At 41.2% G+C, this 18,993-nt stretch overlaps 1 protein-coding gene across 1 annotated transcript in view; it reads left to right on the forward strand.

The window, feature by feature from the left end:
• The window catches only part of AGBL3 (AGBL carboxypeptidase 3), a 25,127-nt gene continuing 6,134 nt past the window's right edge, over nt 1–18,993 (forward strand). Inside the window, exons 1-13 of the mRNA XM_075057970.1 lie at nt 1–152; nt 1,269–1,329; nt 2,618–2,800; nt 4,368–4,508; nt 8,199–8,337; nt 8,861–9,640; nt 11,244–11,406; nt 12,189–12,315; nt 12,857–12,954; nt 13,116–13,195; nt 14,316–14,382; nt 17,501–17,569; nt 18,719–18,776. Of these exons, the coding sequence (XP_074914071.1) occupies nt 141–152; nt 1,269–1,329; nt 2,618–2,800; nt 4,368–4,508; nt 8,199–8,337; nt 8,861–9,640; nt 11,244–11,406; nt 12,189–12,315; nt 12,857–12,954; nt 13,116–13,195; nt 14,316–14,382; nt 17,501–17,569; nt 18,719–18,776 (1,978 nt within the window). The 5' untranslated portion in view covers nt 1–140. The remainder of the gene's footprint in view (nt 153–1,268; nt 1,330–2,617; nt 2,801–4,367; nt 4,509–8,198; nt 8,338–8,860; nt 9,641–11,243; nt 11,407–12,188; nt 12,316–12,856; nt 12,955–13,115; nt 13,196–14,315; nt 14,383–17,500; nt 17,570–18,718; nt 18,777–18,993) is intronic.

Consider the following 18,993-nt stretch of genomic DNA (forward strand, 5'->3'; position numbering starts at 1 on the left):
CCGCCCCTCAGGGGCCGGGGAGAGCCCGGCCGCCAGGGAGGAAGGCAGCTCAGTCCGTGCCGTCGGCGCCTGCTCCCGCCCTGAGGCGGGCCCCGGTGAGGGGGAGATCAGCCGTAAGCCGTTAGAAGCATCTTATTCTCATGAGAAAATCGGTAAGCAGCCCCCCCCCCCCCCCCCCCGTAGCTCCTACAGGCAGCCGAAGTGCATCGCGTCTGTCAGCTGCGTGTGGGGAGCTCGCCGTCTGCGGGGCGACCCCCGCCCCGAGAGCCCGTACCCGCTGTGACGGAGGGCAGGGCGGGCAGAATGAAGTCCGCCAGCTCCTCCACACGGCCATCCTGCCCGTGCTTTGGTCCCCGAACCGTCTGCAGGGCTGGGCCTGTAGAAACCGAGCGCCCGGTCAGCTGCTGGACTAACGAGCAGGTTTTCGGAAACCCTGCGTTATGTTTGGGGGTGTGGTGAGCGCCAATAGGAGCAGTGAATGAAGCTTGAGAGTGTTCTTACCAGCCGCGAAATGCACTACCGGCATTTATTCCTATCTCAGGAGGGAAATTCGGGTTTTAATTGAATGCGATGTTAATGAAAGGGGACTAGATTGAAATCCCAGGAAATACATGTTCCGTGTTAAGCACAGGGAAGGGGACAAGCACTGTCGTCTCAGTGCTGCCTTGCCAGTGTGCTCCAAATTTAACCCAGGGTAGTTGGTTGCTTTTCATGGCCCACATGCACTTTGGCTGCAAAGTGCTACTTCTTTAACTTTCGCAAAGTGTTACGCCTCAATTCCCCTGTATCAAGTTGCTCACCTCCCTGTCCCAGTCATTATCACTTTAGGATAATTGTGGCATATATCTGGGCTGCCACCAGAAGGGCCGTCCTAGCTCTTGGTTTCCGTGGTCTCTCCTGCTCATAGATCAGGAGGCTTGCTTGATGAGTGGGATCAGAGGGCTAATTAATGCAGCTGAAAACCGAACATTTTTTTCTTTTATCAGCTTTCTGCTCTAGCTTTTCACACAGCAGTAGGAATACTAGTACTGCACAAGAGAGGCACTGGGGAAGCAAAAGAGGACAAGTGGAAGCGTGTCGCCTTTGAGCAGCAGACGGGAATAATGATGGAGTACACGACCATGCAGATCTGGCCTAATTCTTACTCAGGCCATGAAGTAAACCAAAACAGAGGCAGCTCTTCTCTCTGAAAGTAAAAAAAAAAGCAAGCTGTCCTACTGTGGACTTTCAATTTTATTTTAGTATTTTAATTATTTATTTTTTTTTAGGTTGAAGGTGCCTCTAACGCATTTGTGACAGAAGACAGTCAGCAGTGTGCTGTTCTTACAGGTTAAGACCCTTTCAGTTATTCCCCTGCATTTTCCCTGTAAGACCACAAGGTGGAAGAAAAGGGAAAGGGGAACATATTAGTGCTCGCATAACTGTCAAGGTCTAAACAAAATTGGAGGTAGGTCTAGTCATACTTTATGGTTCTTGACCTAGGTGAGTAGTTATCTCAGTCCCATCTTGGAGCATGGCCTTGGTCACCAGTTACTGATTTGGTGTTATAGTAGCCAGGTATCCATTAGAGTTAGGTATCCACTACAGTTTAAAAATGAGTTCAGCATTTTTATTTTGAATTCATTTACTTTTCACATATGATGTCATCTACACTTGAAACCAGATCCTTTAGGTGAAGCTCTTCTGCTTAGTATGTTCTTTTGTTTGTTGTGAGGAGAATTAGATCTAGCAACCAGGTCTAAAGCTGATGAGAATTTTTTTCTGGTAAAATAAGTCTCACGGGTGCTGGTATCTGATTCAGACCCAAAGCAAATACAAAAAATTTCCCATTAAACCAAACTCCTATCTTTTGGCCAGCTGTAAGCAGATAGTAGGAAGGATGGGGAATAATTTGAAAGGAGATCTTTTCATATCTATGGCAAAAGACAGGTAGTTAACTCTGGGCAGTGTTGTGGTCAGTGCACAGTACCAGCAGTGCCAATCATCCAATTACTAGATTTTTTTCAAAGCCTTTTCTCTGCCTGTCATGTTTTCATTCAAGTGGCTTCTCTCAGAATTCCTTGCTAACAAGCAACCCTCCACCTCCTCCAAATGTCTCCATTGCTTTACAAAATTCTTGACGGCATCAGATTTTTACCTCTCCTGTCGTGAGAGCCAGTACTGTCTCGTTGTTGCATACATGCTGTGTGATAAGTTTTGTAGGAATACGCTTTGTTTGTTATTTGTGTAATGTTGCACAGTACAGATTTTGACTCGGGTATCGAGATTGTAGGCATCGTAACACACCAATAATAAAAGCAGTGATAATAAAGGATGCCAACATTTTCTATAGGAACTATAGTTAAGCAATTAACTATAACTATAGTTAAGTAAGCTATTCCCTGCTGCAGTTGAATGCTTGATGTGCTTTGTGGTTTAATGAATTAACGGTTCAGTCAACACTACTTTTAAATTCAGTGTGACTTGCAGGATGGAGCATTAAATTTACATTTCAGTGGGATGTAATTTTACTGTGCCATGCTTAGTTATGTTATTTTTACGTAGATAATCTCTGCAGCCTATTTCCACTTGGAAGAGCAAGAGAGACTGATATGAGGGTTCTTTCACTTTCTTATAGATGCCATTTGTGCTCATCTTCTTCCAAGGACAAAACAGATTCTGTTATCATCTGACTCGGAGGCAGTGGTACCCTATCCTCAGGAGCCTCAGAATCTGGATGACTCGTCACCTGCCAGTCAGTTTTCCCTGGTGTACTGGCCACACCACTGTAAAGTCATCAGGGACAGAATTGAGCACATTGGTAAGTTATTGTGTTACGCTTAAAATCTTGTGTATGTGCAAAGAGGAAGCACACCTTTTATATAAATAAAGCCAAGAATTTGTAGTTAGTAGAAGGGAAATCTTAAGAGACAAATCATTATTAGTCCAGATTGAATTGCTACAGGAAAAAAAAAAAAAATAATGCAGTTACAATTATTATACATATGCTTCTCTCACACCCTTCTCCTGGCTTCCCTTCCACTGCTCCTCTAGGTCCTAAGGTTAGCGGTTTCATTGTAGAGGTTTCGTTCTGGAGGAGGGAAGGGGCTGTTTGTTGCGACTTGTCAGCCTCTGGATTCCTTTGCTGGGAGAAATACAATGTTTGTATTGATGATGTCTTCTTCCTCACTCTAGGATCCAAATAACTCTGGGGTCATTTTCACATGTTTGCCGGCTCAGTCTTACACCTTTCTTTTTCTTCATCGGTCTGCAGCTCCATGTTGCATCTGAATTTACTATATATGGTGTTCTTTACATAGGTTAGATATTATTTCATTGTTCTCTTTGTTACCCCTAAAATGAGTTTTGTCCAGCTCTAGGTCTGCATTTCTACACAGAACAACTCCTTGTTACTGCTCTCTGTATAAGCCTATGGTTGTACCACACAAACATAAACAAAAATAAAACAAATTAGCCATACATATCTGGTCAATTAGAGAAGCTGCTATCACAGCTAAATTAAGTGAAACAAAGCTGCAGGCAGATAAAGAAAAGTTCAGACAGAGCAAACCTGACAAGCCTTAGTCCTGAAGTCTTACATCATTACAAATCTCATCTGTTACTAGCCGTGTCAGTACTGTATTTCAGGGCTATATGGTTAAATAGGAATGTCAGCTAATAACTGCTTTTATGCAGTCTATACAAAAGTCATACTGCAAACCTGTTTCGAGATAGCGAAGACTCGAGTAGTCCCTGTGCTTTATAGATACAACCAATTGCAATTTGGAAGTAATCAGTAGAAATTGGAAATGCACAGAGGTGGGATTGAGACATCTATGTCCTTATTCTGTTACCTTTGAAAATAGATCCCAATATCTTGAATGGAGTGGGATAGGACTGCTGTGAGTATTACAGTAAGGAAAGGCCTACTGTCAGAACGAATCAGTGTTCAACAGATCTTTGACATGCCAGGCAGATGTCACGCGAGTTACATGGAGACACTGCATTATAGCCATGCAGCATCTGTGTGGTCAGCAATCAATGATTTCACTCTGTAGTTGGAGCATCTGTTTTCCTAATGGTACCACTGCTGTCTAATGTTCACCATTGTCATCCTCTCTGATGGTAAGCAAGCTGTACAGGGAACAGAGGTAAGTTTGCACAGCAAAAGTTAGTCCATGCACAGATTGATATGTATTTTTATTTAGAGTTATAGTGAAGTTTTTTTCACCGATCCAAAAAATGAGGTTCAAAAGGGGGCTTCCCTATTAATTTATGTGCAACTGGTATAAATAGGATGAACCACTTTTCAATATGTCCTTCGTATTTTACAGACTCTAATACAGTCTTCGTGCTTGTACTCCTTCTGTGTATCTCTTCTTTTTCAGATTGGATACCCACTGCTCCTGAGCCATTGTACACTACAACAGGTTTGGAGATGACGCCGCCATACCAAACTCCTGACAAAGGCACTGTGATTTATCTAGGAGAAGAAGGTGGGAACACCCTGAGAAATCTTGCTGTCAGCTGTAGGTGGATGAAGCACGTGCTTTGATCTCCTTTATGAACGTAATTCAAAGCCTGATGAAATCAATGTGATTTTCTATTGTTATTTTAAAGCACTTGGGTATAAATTATTTTCCTATAGATAGGGAAGGAAATTAGTTACATAGTTACACAGCTGTCTCATCATTGATAAATTCTGCTTGTACTGTTAATTATATCAAAAGTCCAGCTCAGCTGAAGCCATTGTTCTGAGTGAATAACAGTATGAACCAGCCTAAAATGAGTTTGTTCTGAAAATAAGAGTGGAGAAAGGTAACTTAACAGCCAAAAGAGGAAGTGAAAAAGATGAGAGCTGTGTAACTGCAAGATCAATACTAAAGTCTGTGTTGGGAGAATATTTTGTTATCCTGGTTGCTGTAGTGGTTTTGCCAATACTTATAAACAAAATCTGGTCAGGTTGGATCAGTGCTTGATTACAGGCTCCTAAGTCTGGCAAGGATTCATTGGACAGAATTGAAGGGAGTTAGTTGCCTTATTCCACCATCACCAGTTGATTATCAGAGTTATTTATTCTTTCGTGCGTTTGCTAAGTTGATCCCATTGCCTTGGATGAACTTGGAACTTCTGGCAGTTTTTGATTTTGGTCCTGGGCTACTTTTATGGAGATGAGAAAGGATGATAATAGTTTTGCAATCCTAGGATAACTAGATGTGGCCACAAAATTTTCAGAAGCACAAAAATGAAAGGGAACTGGCATTCTTCTTGAGGTCAACACAGATGATAAAAGCTTGCAATACACTGAAAAGCACTGGTACTCTTTGACGTCATGTTTATTTAGAAATTAGCTACTTCTGAAGTATGGATGTATTACCTGTCACTAGTAGGTTGTTACAGTTGGTGGCCAAGAAAACTGGTAATGGCTGTGTGACTAGGAAGGAACCTCTGTCGTCTGCAACTGGACCTGCTAATTTATTGCAAGGGATAAGATGTGGAGGAACAACCTGAATCCCAGCTCCCCGCCTTTTTGAAAACAAGGACAGTGATTTCTGTTATGGTCCTTTAGTTGCTGTTCTTTAAAAATGCAAGTTTCCATGTCCTTTATTACTGACTTGAACTTCATGCGCAGGCAACTGGAAGTGGTTCTTATTTCAGCCTGTACAACTCTCCAGCAAAGTATGTATTTTGGTATCATGGTTCTCAGGCTTTATTAATGAAACTTTTCAACCGAGGAGGTGAAAACTGCTGCCTTTAAGTATGGCCAGTTCTCCCTCCTGCTCCTGAGGAATGACGTTGTGCAGGCAATTACAGGCAGACAGTTAGCAGTTCCTGGGCTAACAGACATCAAGCTGCAGCAGAATACGAGTGCTTGCTACCACTGTGGAGACTCTGTATCTAGACATATGGATAGTAATAATATTTGTTGACTACAGGTTGAGTTTTTAAGTGACTGTAATTGTATGTTCACTGCCTTGAGTGTGCCGCTTTGCCCCCTAGCCTTGGGTTTGGCTGTTAGCAGGACCCACGGAGAACTTCAGAGTCCTGGAGCCTTTACTCCCCCTTCCCTGCTTGCACCAGGAAGAGTAGACTGCTTGGGCTAACTGGGCCGATGGGCGCTATGGCCAGCTGGGGGACAGGAGCAGGTAGGAGGAGGAGGTGAACTTTGGAGCCCCATGGAATTCATCTTCTTTCTGTTCCTGGGACACAAACCTCCAGCTTGGCAGCTTTGCCATCCAAGTTATATAGCAATAAATATAATTTTTAAAACCCTAAAATCCTCCTCACAGAGAAGCTCTACAGGGTAAGACAGACATCTGCATTATGCAGATTTATGACCTGAGTGCCTCAGACTGGCATGTAATGAGCTATCGCATCCTGTGGGAGGCAGCAGCAGCACTCTCCTGATTCCAACTCAGTTTGAATTTGAATTCAGCAGGAGCTGGGAGTTACTGCCTGTCTGGGAACTACCTGCTGCTGAGTTCCTACAGGCCCTCCTAAAATCTGATTTGAGAAGGAAAAATACAATCCAATGATGACTCCCATGCAGAAAAATTAAAATATCATGATAGAGATCTCAGATTTTATGCATGCATTTCATTCTCTAGCATTTGACTGATACAGATGTTTCCAGAAACAGTTTTACTGGATTAACTACTGAATCCTTTTTCTTCCTTAATGTTAAGGAAGAGCATGAAGAGGAAGGGAAGGGTAGAGAAACTGTGAATGAAATTTCAGCTAAATAGAAAGTAATTATTTGAGTGGGTATCCCAGCCAGCAAAGCTAACAGTCCTTCTCTATAATGAAAACCCCTGTGTGTCTGTAGTAACTTCAATCATGAAGAACAGTACACTGAATATGGCATCTTTTGTGTATGGCAACAGTGATTTAAGGAATGAAAAAATTTCTTCTAGGAATCTTGGCTTTACACAACTTTCCTGAGTAGTACTGTCAGAGCTTTAATAACACTACAGGAGAGAATAAGACAGACAGACTGCTGGAGGATAAATCTCTAGCACAGCCCCAGTCAAGCGAGGGCAGACACAACTCTGATCTGAATGGGGGCTGCTGTGCACCTTTAACTCTGCTGTATAGTACAGGGTCAGTCCCCCTTATCTGACAGCATGGTAAAGCGGCTGTTTCTCCTCGGGGGATCCAGCAGTAAGGAGACAGAGAGAAGCAAGAATACAGGAGTTGAGAATACAACAGCTTGGTGATCAGTGTCCGGCCACCAGTACAAATCCTTCATTTTGCCATTTAGGAAGTTATGTAGCAGGGAATTTCACTTCAGGCAGATAAGACAGCCAGTTTGATATTGGCAGTGTGAAACCCACAGTCTCACAGTATGTAGTTCCAGCCTGGAATACCTACAGTTTTCACCTGTCCTCCTTTTCCCTGAGCTGGTCTTAACCCAAGCAGAGTGCAGCTCATGCTGCTGGGGTTGGCCAGAGTCGCCAGCATGGCTACACTGACTCTGCAGCAGGACCTCTGGGCTCCCAGCTTTCAGCAGAAGAGGCATATCCTCTATTTTGTGCGTACAGTTTGGAGATGACAGGAAGTTTTGATTACCCCGGTTTTCCACACCTTGGTGGCAAAAGCCTTCTGGTATCTGAAGAACTGCCCCACCAGAAAAGTAAATTCTTGCTGATGGCAAATCTAGAAGTTCTGGTTTTTAATGAACTATGGTAATGAAGATTGGAGTAAAAAGCTCAGTTATGCCTCTGTGAGCATCTCATCTGAGGAACAGTGAACTGTGCTGCTGGGTCTGGGTGTCACCTTTTTTCTTCCAGACTAGAATAATTGAATACAGAGATTTAAAAACAAACTGATGGCAACAATTGTCAGCTACATATGATTTCTGAGCAGAGAGGTTGCCCATTTGACTGGTGAAAAGACCTGGGGGAGCTGAGTCCTAGAGTCTTTCCACCTAACTCAGTTGCTTTGCCTAAGTGCAGAGTATGAATTACGCTTTGCTTGTGCAGAGAGACACAGGTGCCTCCAAGACAGAATCAGATCTTAGGCTGGCTGAAATCCATAAGGTTAAGTGGGAATGGGCAACAAAACCTTTGTATAATTTCTTCTACACTTACCTGAGATATGCTTTGAAATTCAGCTCCGTGCAATTGTCTGTATCTAGAAGGAATTTTCAGAAGGATGCAGGTATTCCCTAAAATGACTCAGGCAGAAATGAAAGACATCTGTTCTGCTCCTTCTCCTAGCTAAGAAGAACTCCTGCTTTATGTATTCCCAAGAGAGAGGTGTCTGCCCCCTGAAGCAGATCCTCCATCAGAAAGAGGACAATACACTGATCTTCGAAGCACGGTTTGAGAGTGGGAATTTGCAGAAGGTGGTCAAAGTGTAAGTTTCTAATCTTTTTTTCTTTTATTAAGATGGAGTTATTATCAGAGTTGTTATTATCAGCAGCCTGCTACCAGTTTCTGAGCAGGATGTGTTATTCTGGGTTTGTAATTTGTTTTACATTAGTTGAACAAGCTTCAAAAGTAGTTTCAGGTAGCCTTCACTTGAAATGGTCTGATAGCCATTCCATAGCACTGGATGATTGCTGCAGGTGATAATCACCCACACAAACTCAACACCCTTTCTTAAGCACCTCCTTTTAAAGCATAGTGTGAAGAACATTTTTAGAAGTCCTAGTTACCGTTAAAAGTCCTAATGAAGACAGCAGTTGCATTATTGACATGCTTGGTGCAATTAGGCATCTTTTCCTGGCAGCTGCGTAGACTTTGATTTATGAGTGTAAATTGGATTTGCACCTCATTCACTGCAGGGTGCTTTTTCGTTGCAATCTGCATTATTTGACACTGCATCATACTACAGTGCTAGCCAGCATCACAACTGTTTGTCTTCTCTTTGCTACCAGCAATGAATTTGAGTACCAGCTGACCCTGCGCACCGACCTCTACACAAGCAGACACACACAGTGGTACTACTTCCAAGTAAGCAATACACAAGCAGGGATGCCATATCGCTTCACTATTGTCAACTTTACCAAGCGTAACAGCCTATATAAACATGGCTTGCGCCCACTGTTGTACTCAGAAGCTGATGCTAAGAAACACAAGGTTGGCTGGCGAAGGACTGGAAATGAAATCAAGTATTACAAAAACAATGCGGGGCAAGATGGTCATCAATATTTCTCACTCACTTGGACGTTCCAGTTCCCTCATGACCGAGACACCTGCTACTTCGCCCACTGCTATCCTTACACCTACTCCAACCTGCAGGAGTACCTGGTGGCCATCTCTAAAGACCCAGTGAAGTCCAAATTCTGCAAGAGTCACATCTTGTGCCATTCACTGGCAGGAAACTCAGTGTATGTTTTAACTATCACCAACCCCCCCAAAAGTGGCAAGGGCACCAAGAGGAAGGCGGTGATACTAACCGCGAGGGTGCATCCAGGAGAAACTAACAGTTCCTGGATAGTGAAGGGCTTTCTGGATTACATTCTTGGCAATTCAGGCAAAGCTCAACTCCTGCGGGACAATTTTGTCTTCAAAGTGGTACCCATGCTGAATCCAGATGGTGTGATTGTGGGAAATCACCGTTGCTCCTTAACAGGTCGGGACTTGAACCGCAAATACAGATCTAACGTGAAGAAATTTTATCCTTCCATTTGGTATACCCGAAACATGATCAAAAGGTAACCTCATTTTCTTTCCCTTTAGAATAGATGATTTGCCTTTCCACTGTCTCTTTGTTAGTGTGACTTCTCTATGTCCCTTATTGTTTTGGTATTGTTTACATTTTTGCCCTGTACCTAAGCCTTTCTGTTTTGTTTACATTCAGTTGCATTTCAGAGTGGGTTATTTTTTTCTTCAGTATTGTGCAGGTTTTCCTTTAATATACTTTCTCCAGTCCTGGTAAAAAGTTGTGTGTCCAAAGTAAAAGAGTTTTCATCAAAACATTTTCATCATATTTCTCCCCACTATCCTTTGCCAAAATCTACTTATCAAATTCCTTGTTTCTTTCATTTTCTTCTTTTCTGGCATACAACCATGTCCCAGAATGAAGTTAGGTTCAGAATAGATCCCAGATGTCCATTTGACAGCAAAGATTGCTAAGTTTGCTGTATGTTTTGCTACAAAGATGTTTGATTTCTTATGCAAACTTCCAGTCACAGAGACATTGATCCTCTGGATATAAAACTAAACCTTTGGATATTAAACTAAACCGTCAGCTAGTAAGCTAAATCCATCTGGTTTAACTTCTGTAACAAATTAATACAAACAAGACTCTTGTGCAGAAAGCCAGTGTCAGAATCAGTACAAGTTTTTCATCTGGTAATCAGCAATGTTTTTCATCTAGTTACAGCCTGTTTTAAATAAGATCTGTGTTCTTTCAAATGAATGTTTTGGCATGTAGATCCCTAGCTTACAGGGGATGAGCACTGCGCCTCTCCTTATCCATGAGAATTTCTCTCTGTGTCTTACAATATGGAGAGAGCCTGCATTTGTGAGTGCCCTGTAATTAATATTAATTATGTCTGCTGAAGTGCTGCTGACCTTCAGCCTCATATTCAGCTACTGTCAGCTGAGACAGATGTGTTTATTACTGCTTCCTTCTTAGTTCCACCATGGATTTCCAACTCCTGCCCAGAGTAAAGCCCCACATGACAAGCTGTGGTGCCATCACATCTTCCCTGTAGAGCTCTGCTTCAACGTGAATTGGGCTTTGGGGGTGTGGATTGCTAAACCCCAATGTGTCTGCCTGCAGATTTTCTTTAAAAAGTTAGTTAAGCAATAATACATTGCAGAATCTTGGCACATCATAAAAATTGATGTCTCCAGTTTGATAAAGGAAAGAATATTCACTGCCATTTATGCTTCAGTCTCATAATTGTACAGCATGTATTATTCAACACATGTACAATAGTGAAAGAGCAGCAGATAAGAATAGCAGATTTCAGCTGTACAACATGCTCGTGTACACATCTACAGAGCTGGATGTATGTAACTGACCCTCAGAGTTAGAACAAACACATGGACAAAGGCTGATGATGCATACACTTATATCTTATCTCTGTGCAGTGACAAGTGTTTTATTCTGGAGGGAAATGAGCAGTTTGGCTCTCATCTAGCATGCCAAAGGTTTAATTTAGAGCTCAGAATATGAAACTTGTATTGATTACTTGCTCTTTAGGTTACACATGAGCTTCAGTGTAACGTATTAGCTTAGACTAGTTTCTGAGGTGGAGAAAAAAAAGGCACTTTTAATGAAGTACTCTGTGTCATCCCGTATTACAGAGTGATGGGGGAACATGGTGTTTTTCTGTATTGTGACATCCATGGTCACAATAGGAAACAAAATGTCTTCATGTATGGTTGTGAGAGAAAGCAGCAAGCAAAAGCACCATACATGCATCCACGTGTGTTCCCACTCCTGCTGAGCAAGAGCTGCCCAGATAAGGTAAGAAAATGTCTGGCTAGAAACTTACCTAATAATTCAAGCACCGTCTGGGATCCCTCATTTTTTGTTGAGGTATCACATTTACTAAAAGACTGCACTACACCCAGTAAAATAATCTTCAATTGGCTAAAACTAGAAATGGTAGGAATTAATTATTAATTAGGAAAAAAAAAGTTTAGTAGGAAATGACAGCTTTCAAAATATGTCATTTTCAAGCAAAATCTGACTGCAGTAAGCTTCTTTTGAACCAGAAGGGTTGCAAAGGCTCTGGAATAAAACAACACACAAACTAACCTACTGGATGTCATTGCATACTTGCAGCTAATGCTGTTTTCCTCAGATATCAATAATGAGGTGGTTGTGAGCTCCAGATCAGTTGCATTAAACTGTTGGTCTGTTAACTCACGAGAGAAGAGCTATTCCAACTTTTTAGTAAATATGCATGTTGGTATGTAACAGGATTTGTGGTATCTCAGCTGGTCAGCTGTCGATAGAGAATCATTTAGAAACAGTAAGTACAGCCACATAAAAAATTACTTGCAGATGTCTCAGAAATCCGTAAAGTAAAATAAACTTTTAATCAAAGAGCTGTTATTTCACCTACATCTCCGTTATACCATTAATAACAGTATGCTCTGAGCTATGTTGTGCAATATTCAAGTAGAGTGAAAACTCACAATTGTTTACCTGGTAGATAATATTTAAAGACCATGGAGGGTTAAAATGTAATTATTGCATCCTCCTGTTTACTTCAAAGGCTAATGCTGTACCTGTCTTTTAAGTTCTCATTCCCAGACTGCCGTTTCAGAGTACAAAAGAGCAAAGAAGGCACGGGTCGAGTGGTAATGTGGAAGATGGGCATCAACAACAGCTACACTTTGGAAGCCTCTATCTGCGGCTCTAAGTTGGGTGAGACAATTCCCTGTAGCTATTTAGTAGGAATCATCAAACAAGACCTTTACTTTTGGTTTTTCATGGAAAATGGTAGCTGGAGCTACCATTCCCTTGGTGGTGTTCTCTCTTATTGGGTAGAAATGAATGATGATTTAAGATAAGAGTTGGAAAATACACTAAAACTAGGGCATTCACCTAGCAACCTTTCAGGCCACCGCTAGCATTATTGCATAAGTATCGTGAAACAACAACATTAGTGGATGGCAAATTCAAAGCAGTAACTAAAGCCAGTTATATTTGTAGGAAATTTTGTAATAGGAAATCAGTTAACTATGCAATATAGTTAACCCCCTTCAAGTGGTTAGATTTGTTCATATAAGCAGGATAATAATCTAATATCTGTATAAAACTCTGGCAGTCATAGACTTGTCTAGCATCCGTGAGTGAAAGATATGTGAGCTTGCAGTCAGCCACCATCCTGAAATACCACAGATACCTAGCAGTCAGCAGGATGACTGACATTTTCATTTCTGTCTTGCTTCTATTGATGCTGCAGGCTGCAGACAAAGCACCCATTTTGATACGAAAGACTTGGAGTCAATAGGACAGCATTTCTGTGATGCTCTCTTGAACTACTGCGTTCATAACAAGGAGGTAAGGAAAGCCCCCCCTAGGCCTTTTCTCCTGCCTCAGTTCATCCTCCTGTGACAAAAAATAATACTCTATAGGGTTATATCAATAATAAATTTGATAATGGCTTTCTTTAAGCAGTGAACTAAATTTGTGGTGTTTCTTGTTATTATCTGTGCCTGAAGGAACACAAGAAATTAGTGAAACAGCAAGCCAGGGTGAACTCCAAGGTCCTGAATTCTGATGTGTTAGACTGGGATTCAAGGTAACTTAGAACTATTCAGATATGCCACAATTTATTATATGTTCTCTGCACCTCATAAGGAGTGCCAGAGTAAATGTTAGAAATATTACTAAAATTGGACTTTTAATTGTCACACTCCTTAATTTAACACTCCTTAAAAGATTGCATACAAATCTTAAATCCAAACCTTAATAGCCAGTTCACTGGAAGTAGAGTTCTGTATCTAACCCAGGTGGCCTTCCTGAGGAGAAATGAAACTGCATTGGTACACAGCTTGGTCTATTGCATCACTTAAATCAATATGCTTTTTTTCAGCTTTACGTTTTGCAGAGCAGTCTAGCCACAATATAAGGTATATTGTTTTGGGTTTGTGTAAACCTAATTTCATTAACCATGGAAGATGCTAATCTGATTCCATTTAGCCAAAGGGTTTAAGTTCAGGGTAATTGATAGCAGTGCAAGAATCTGTACCCGACCGAAAGATATACCTATGAAACATGATCAGCTCCTCCTATGCCAGTGTGGACTGGGAGTGACTGCAAGATCAGTTGTGAGAGGTGGGCATTTGTGTTTTATGAACAGCTGTGGCCCTGTGGTCGTTTATTAAGGAATAAAACTTACGTACATTTCTTTTTTGGGGAAACATTAATAGGTTGGATCTATCTTATCAAACTTTAGGTGCCCAGAGTACAGAAATCAAGAGCTGAGCTTCACGACTGGTGCTGAACTGCAAGGAAAAAAAAAGAGACACAAGATCTTTAATGCATCATCAGAGAACTAGGAGAAGACTCATTGGGAACAAAGAGGATGATGTTCTGTGAGAGGATTTAGGAGGGCAGGGGGAAGGTGTGTGAAGCAGAACTAAAAGAAACCTAGGTAGGAGATGCCATCTGGATAGATCACATCTCTTTCAATAACCAAGCTTTTTGTAAGATGATAATGCCCACTTTTTGCAGGTTAGCTGTAGGTCTGTAAAATTAAAATGTGGATCTGGAAGACAGGCATGTGGAAAATACATTTACATCTCTACAACTAGGGCTGCTACAGAAAACACCTGCTAACGGTTGAAATGAGTGGTGCAGAATACTGTTTGCAATCACCAAATTCGGAAATTGAACAAAACAACGCTCATCTTCCACAGCAGCCAAACTTCTGACAGCCCAGACTCCTGTGATCTTGTTGAACACCAGCTAAAACTAGGTACTAAGGTATGCTTTGACTTTTTCTTGTCTGTTTACATCCCTGTCCTGGATGCCACTGGGAAAGAACCACTAGAGTTTAACAGGCTCTATTTTGAAGAACCTTGGGATTAAGTCAGTCAGAATAGTAATTAACAAATCAATGGTCTATAGAGATACAGTCCAAATGAACAGTGCAGAGCAGTATTAATTTTCCCTATAGCTTAACCCAGATTGTCCAGAAGGTGGTGTGTTTGTTCCAAAAGAAGGTGCCTTTCTACCTGTCAGGTTCTACAGTACAGCTGAGTAAGCAGACACAGGGTCAGGATGAGGAGGGCACCAGCTTTAAGCACAAGAAGTATTGTGACACCAGTACACTGGTGTCAGCCATACTTTGCAGATACCCAGTTCAGAGTGTTCAGGAGTTGTGTTCTCCTCTCTCGTGTGCAGGCAAGTCATCACACTGGTGCTAAGTGCGGTCAGCATAAGACTACCCCATTGCCTGCTTCTAAGCTCACAGGCAAATGTAGCCCCAGATTTAACAAAATGCTTTCACTGGAGGGCAAGGAGAACATTTTATTTTCCTGAAACCTGTATTTACTTGTTTTGTTGAAAAGAATAGGTTGAAACATGTTTTTTGTCCTTGTTTACTTGGTGGTTATTTCTTTGGTGCCTGTGATTACCATAATATTACTCAAGATGTTTCCTGTAGATAAGCAAAACAAACTTTGTTGAGTGTATTACTTTCAGAAAGCTTGTGGATGAATTTTAGCCAACAATAACAGTTCCTGTAAATTGTTGCTTCCTGTTTGTGACATAAATACAGTAAATAAACAACAGTAAAAGGGGAAGCTAGTTCTGGGACTGTGTACTAAGAGTGTGTAAAACTGAAGTGACCCCTGTAGCACTTTGCAAAACATGCAGATAGGCATTTCAGATGACTGGGCTGGTTGACAAATTGCATGATTTGGAGTTTTAGATCTAGTTTCGGAGATGATAGTTTGACACATGATGTAGTCAGATAAGCTCTGGTGAGTGCACTTGTGGTGAGGGAAGGTGCCACAGATACCTTTATGTGCTCTGCCCCTCCCTGGAGGTGCTTGTCCCTGGAGGAGTTATATGGAGAACCCATGTTTGTGCAAAGTCCAACAGTTCCACTTAGTCCCACTGCCATCCAGAGTTTAAGCAAACCTACTGGGTTTTGTGTTTCAGGAAGGTGAAGTCCAGACAGACTTTCCACTCGCCCAACCCACCTGGGGGGTAGTAATTTCTGATGGAAGGACTGTGAGGGTGGTGTCGACTTTTAATGTTTATCCACAGCTTGAAATTTCTTCCCCTATTCTGTTCAGTGCTAAAGAACCAAGCAGGAGTTTCCACCACTGATGCCATGGTATTTCCAGGACTATATTAGTTACAGAAGGTCAGCTGTAATGGGTTGGATGAAAAGTCTCTTTTGCATGGTACAAGGGCTGGTAGCAGAGGGTTAGTGAAAGTACACAGGGGAGGGATGAGTATTGAGATGTTTTCCTTAATGTACCCTCTGTCTTGTTTGTTCTTGTAATGCTTCCTTTGGGATTGAGTTTATTCATATGTGAATGATAAATCCACACGGGCACATTTCCTGATGCTGGATATAAAATAAAAAATTATTCATGAAAACTTTAGAATGAAAATGGTAAATGGACTCAGTTAGCAGCATTTTCTGATTAACACCAAGCATCCTGGGCCCTTTAGTACTTCTCAGCCCTTCATGCTTTCTTGGCCCGCCTCCTCTCATCTGGCCGGCAGTAAGCCTGTGCATGGGGGTGTGACATGGGGCTGGCAGCTCTCAGGACTGGCAACTTGAGAAAAAATTGCCTAAAACTCTGAGCCTTTCCACTTCATTTGCTAAAAATAGCCTTGTTTGGGTCGAAACACTCACCATGCCAGGCAGTGGGATCGACTTTTTTTTTCTGATGTCCGTAAGCACCATTTCCTTGTGGTCTGTAAATGGTACATACAAGCAAGGCAGGTGGGTTTGCCTGACATCTGTGACTAAGCTGTAGATTGAGCAGGCTGCCACATAACTCATTCATAACTGCGTATTGCAAACATCAGTATATATTGCAAAACTACTAGTTAAATGGAGCTTCACTAGGTCCTGTTCTGTAATTTCTGTGCTGAAACACAGGCAAAGACATCTTTCATGCAATGAAATTGTAGGAATTGCATTCATGCATCCCTCATGCAGTGAATTAAAGCACTTTTGCTGGATGCATACTAGGAGCAAAACATGTCAGAGTGATACCGTTACTATGTAAAGAAAACAACAACAGTTTATCAAAGGAGTTTGAAAGAACAGTACATCACAATTCCTTCAAGAAGTCTCTTTCTTTTGTTCTTTTCATGATTATGTGCATTTTTCCATGTGGATCTACTTCAGTGACTAATTAAAGTTATTAGATCAAAAGACCTACCAAAATTTCCATTGTTGTTCTTGATGGGAGTTTTTAAAGGCATTTGAAAAAGGTAAATAGCAAGGAATATCACATGTACAGTAGAGTTTTTGACAGAAATTCATGCTGGAGCTGTACGTAGCCCTCAGTGGCACTTTGTTGATGTTCAGTCTAGAAACATATATAGCCCTCAGATGTAAAATAGGAGCACTGTTATTATTGCCTAGAGAAAGCAAACTGTTGTTTGGAAAGACGAAGTCACATTAATATTTTGATGGGTAATATTCTTGTTATGTACATAAACATTGTAATGCTGGCTGCTTTATTAATGCTTCAATAGGTTGACCAACGCTTCCCAAGCTTTTTGCATTTTATGCCAATCTTTCTTTTCAGAAGCCCCAACATCAGAAAAACAGAGCAGTGGCAATTAATACTACTGAGAAAGCATGGCTTTCCAGGTTCCCAGACTAAAAATAAACAAAGCCATATTGAGTAGGAAGTGAGGTCCCTAGTCAATGTGGTATGTTTGTGTCCAGGTTCATAAGTACTTGCTGAACAGAACAGCATAAGGAATTCAATCTTGAGCAGCTTGCTTACATGTGTTCCTTCTGGCATTGTGATTATCATGTTTATTTGCAACTGTTGGGGTTTTTTATTTGTAACGATAATTTTCCCTCGTGAATCAAAATGGTTACATACTATATTCTGTGCAGAAAAAACCCAAAACATCAGGAGAACATTTTCACAGCATTGCTGAGGACAGAAATCATGAAAGCAAAAATGTGAGTATTTTTCATCCCGGTAGAAACATCTTGTGCTCTTTTTCTGACCAGAGTCTGATACATGACAACTTAACCACTGTAACTTTAGACAAACAATTTTGTCAGCAAAAGCTGCTGACCTAGAATGCCCATTGCTCTTTATTGTCTATTTCATCTGTGAATGAAGAACTATCAACACCAACAAGTCTGGGGCAGGAAAAAATGGTAAAATTATGTCTTATGAATATATTATTTGATACATTTAGATCTTTCTGTCAAGGAATATGCCTTGGAGCTGGAGATTATACCAGTTCTTGTTCAGTCTCCAAAACTGCTAACATCTCACCCCCTCAGCTGGACCTGTTTCATTTCCAGTTTCATTGAACCCGATTTTTGCCAAGTCCATTAAAACATTTTCTGTTGTGTTTTCCAGTCCAGTAGAGTGTTGTGAAAAGAAGAGAAGGACATTCTAGAGAAACAGGCAATACATTTTTTAATTAACTTTGGGATCAGCCCAGCCCTGAAATACTTGTGCTGGCAATATTCCTGAAGCTGGACCGTGCCCCTCCCTACCATTCAGTGTGTGACTTGGTACTCGGCATTAGCCGGCCTAGCAACTACCATGGTATTAAGTTTACTAAAGGGTCATTGTCAGAATAGTTGGTATAAGAGCTAATTTTTTTAAAAACATCCCTTCTCCATCTATTATTGCTGTTTGGCATCCTACATGACTGTTTATGAGCCTTGCTGTAGTTGACAAACACTTAAAAATCATAGATGAAAGTTGTGTAGTCTAATGTTATGTTCTCACTTTCATGAAAAGGAATTTAACTTAGATATTTTTTACAATGCTGAACACCCAACAGCTTGCAATGTGAACACAAGTTGCTGAGTTTTCTGAGCTTTTGAAAATCAGGCCAAATACTGAATGCCTAGCTTGCCTTCTGCTTGAGGGGGAGAGGGAGAAGAAGAACAAAAAGAAAAAACCCAGCCTTTACATGTTAACTCTTTTCCCACTAGTTATTGAACCCTTACCAAGCTTCCCCTGTCCTAACCTAGTGTACACTCCTTGAACATGCCATAAAGTGGCTGACTGATAATACCTTTCTGTCAGTCTTTTGGAACTTAATAATACTAATAATTTGTTTGTGTTTCTATTCTGTTTCACAGACTCAAGGCATTGAAACTCAACGTAAGATATTTCAGGTACTTGAACCAGTGAAAAAAGGTAAAGATTATATGTTTGTTTAATTCTTAAAATCCTAATAAGCCATTTTTTTTCTAGAATCACAAGCCTCAGCAGGGAGTATCTTCCAAAAAGATAAGTACAGAGTTTCTTGGCTGGGATTTCACTCAGTCTCAGCATTTGGAAGAGCTCATTTTCCTTCAGTTTAAACGGTCCTCATCACATTATTACACTCCGCTTTACTGATTGGGAACAGTCT

Source organism: Buteo buteo, chromosome 26 (assembly GCF_964188355.1).
Source record: "Buteo buteo chromosome 26, bButBut1.hap1.1, whole genome shotgun sequence".
In the NCBI taxonomy this organism is placed as follows: Eukaryota; Metazoa; Chordata; class Aves; order Accipitriformes; family Accipitridae; genus Buteo; species Buteo buteo.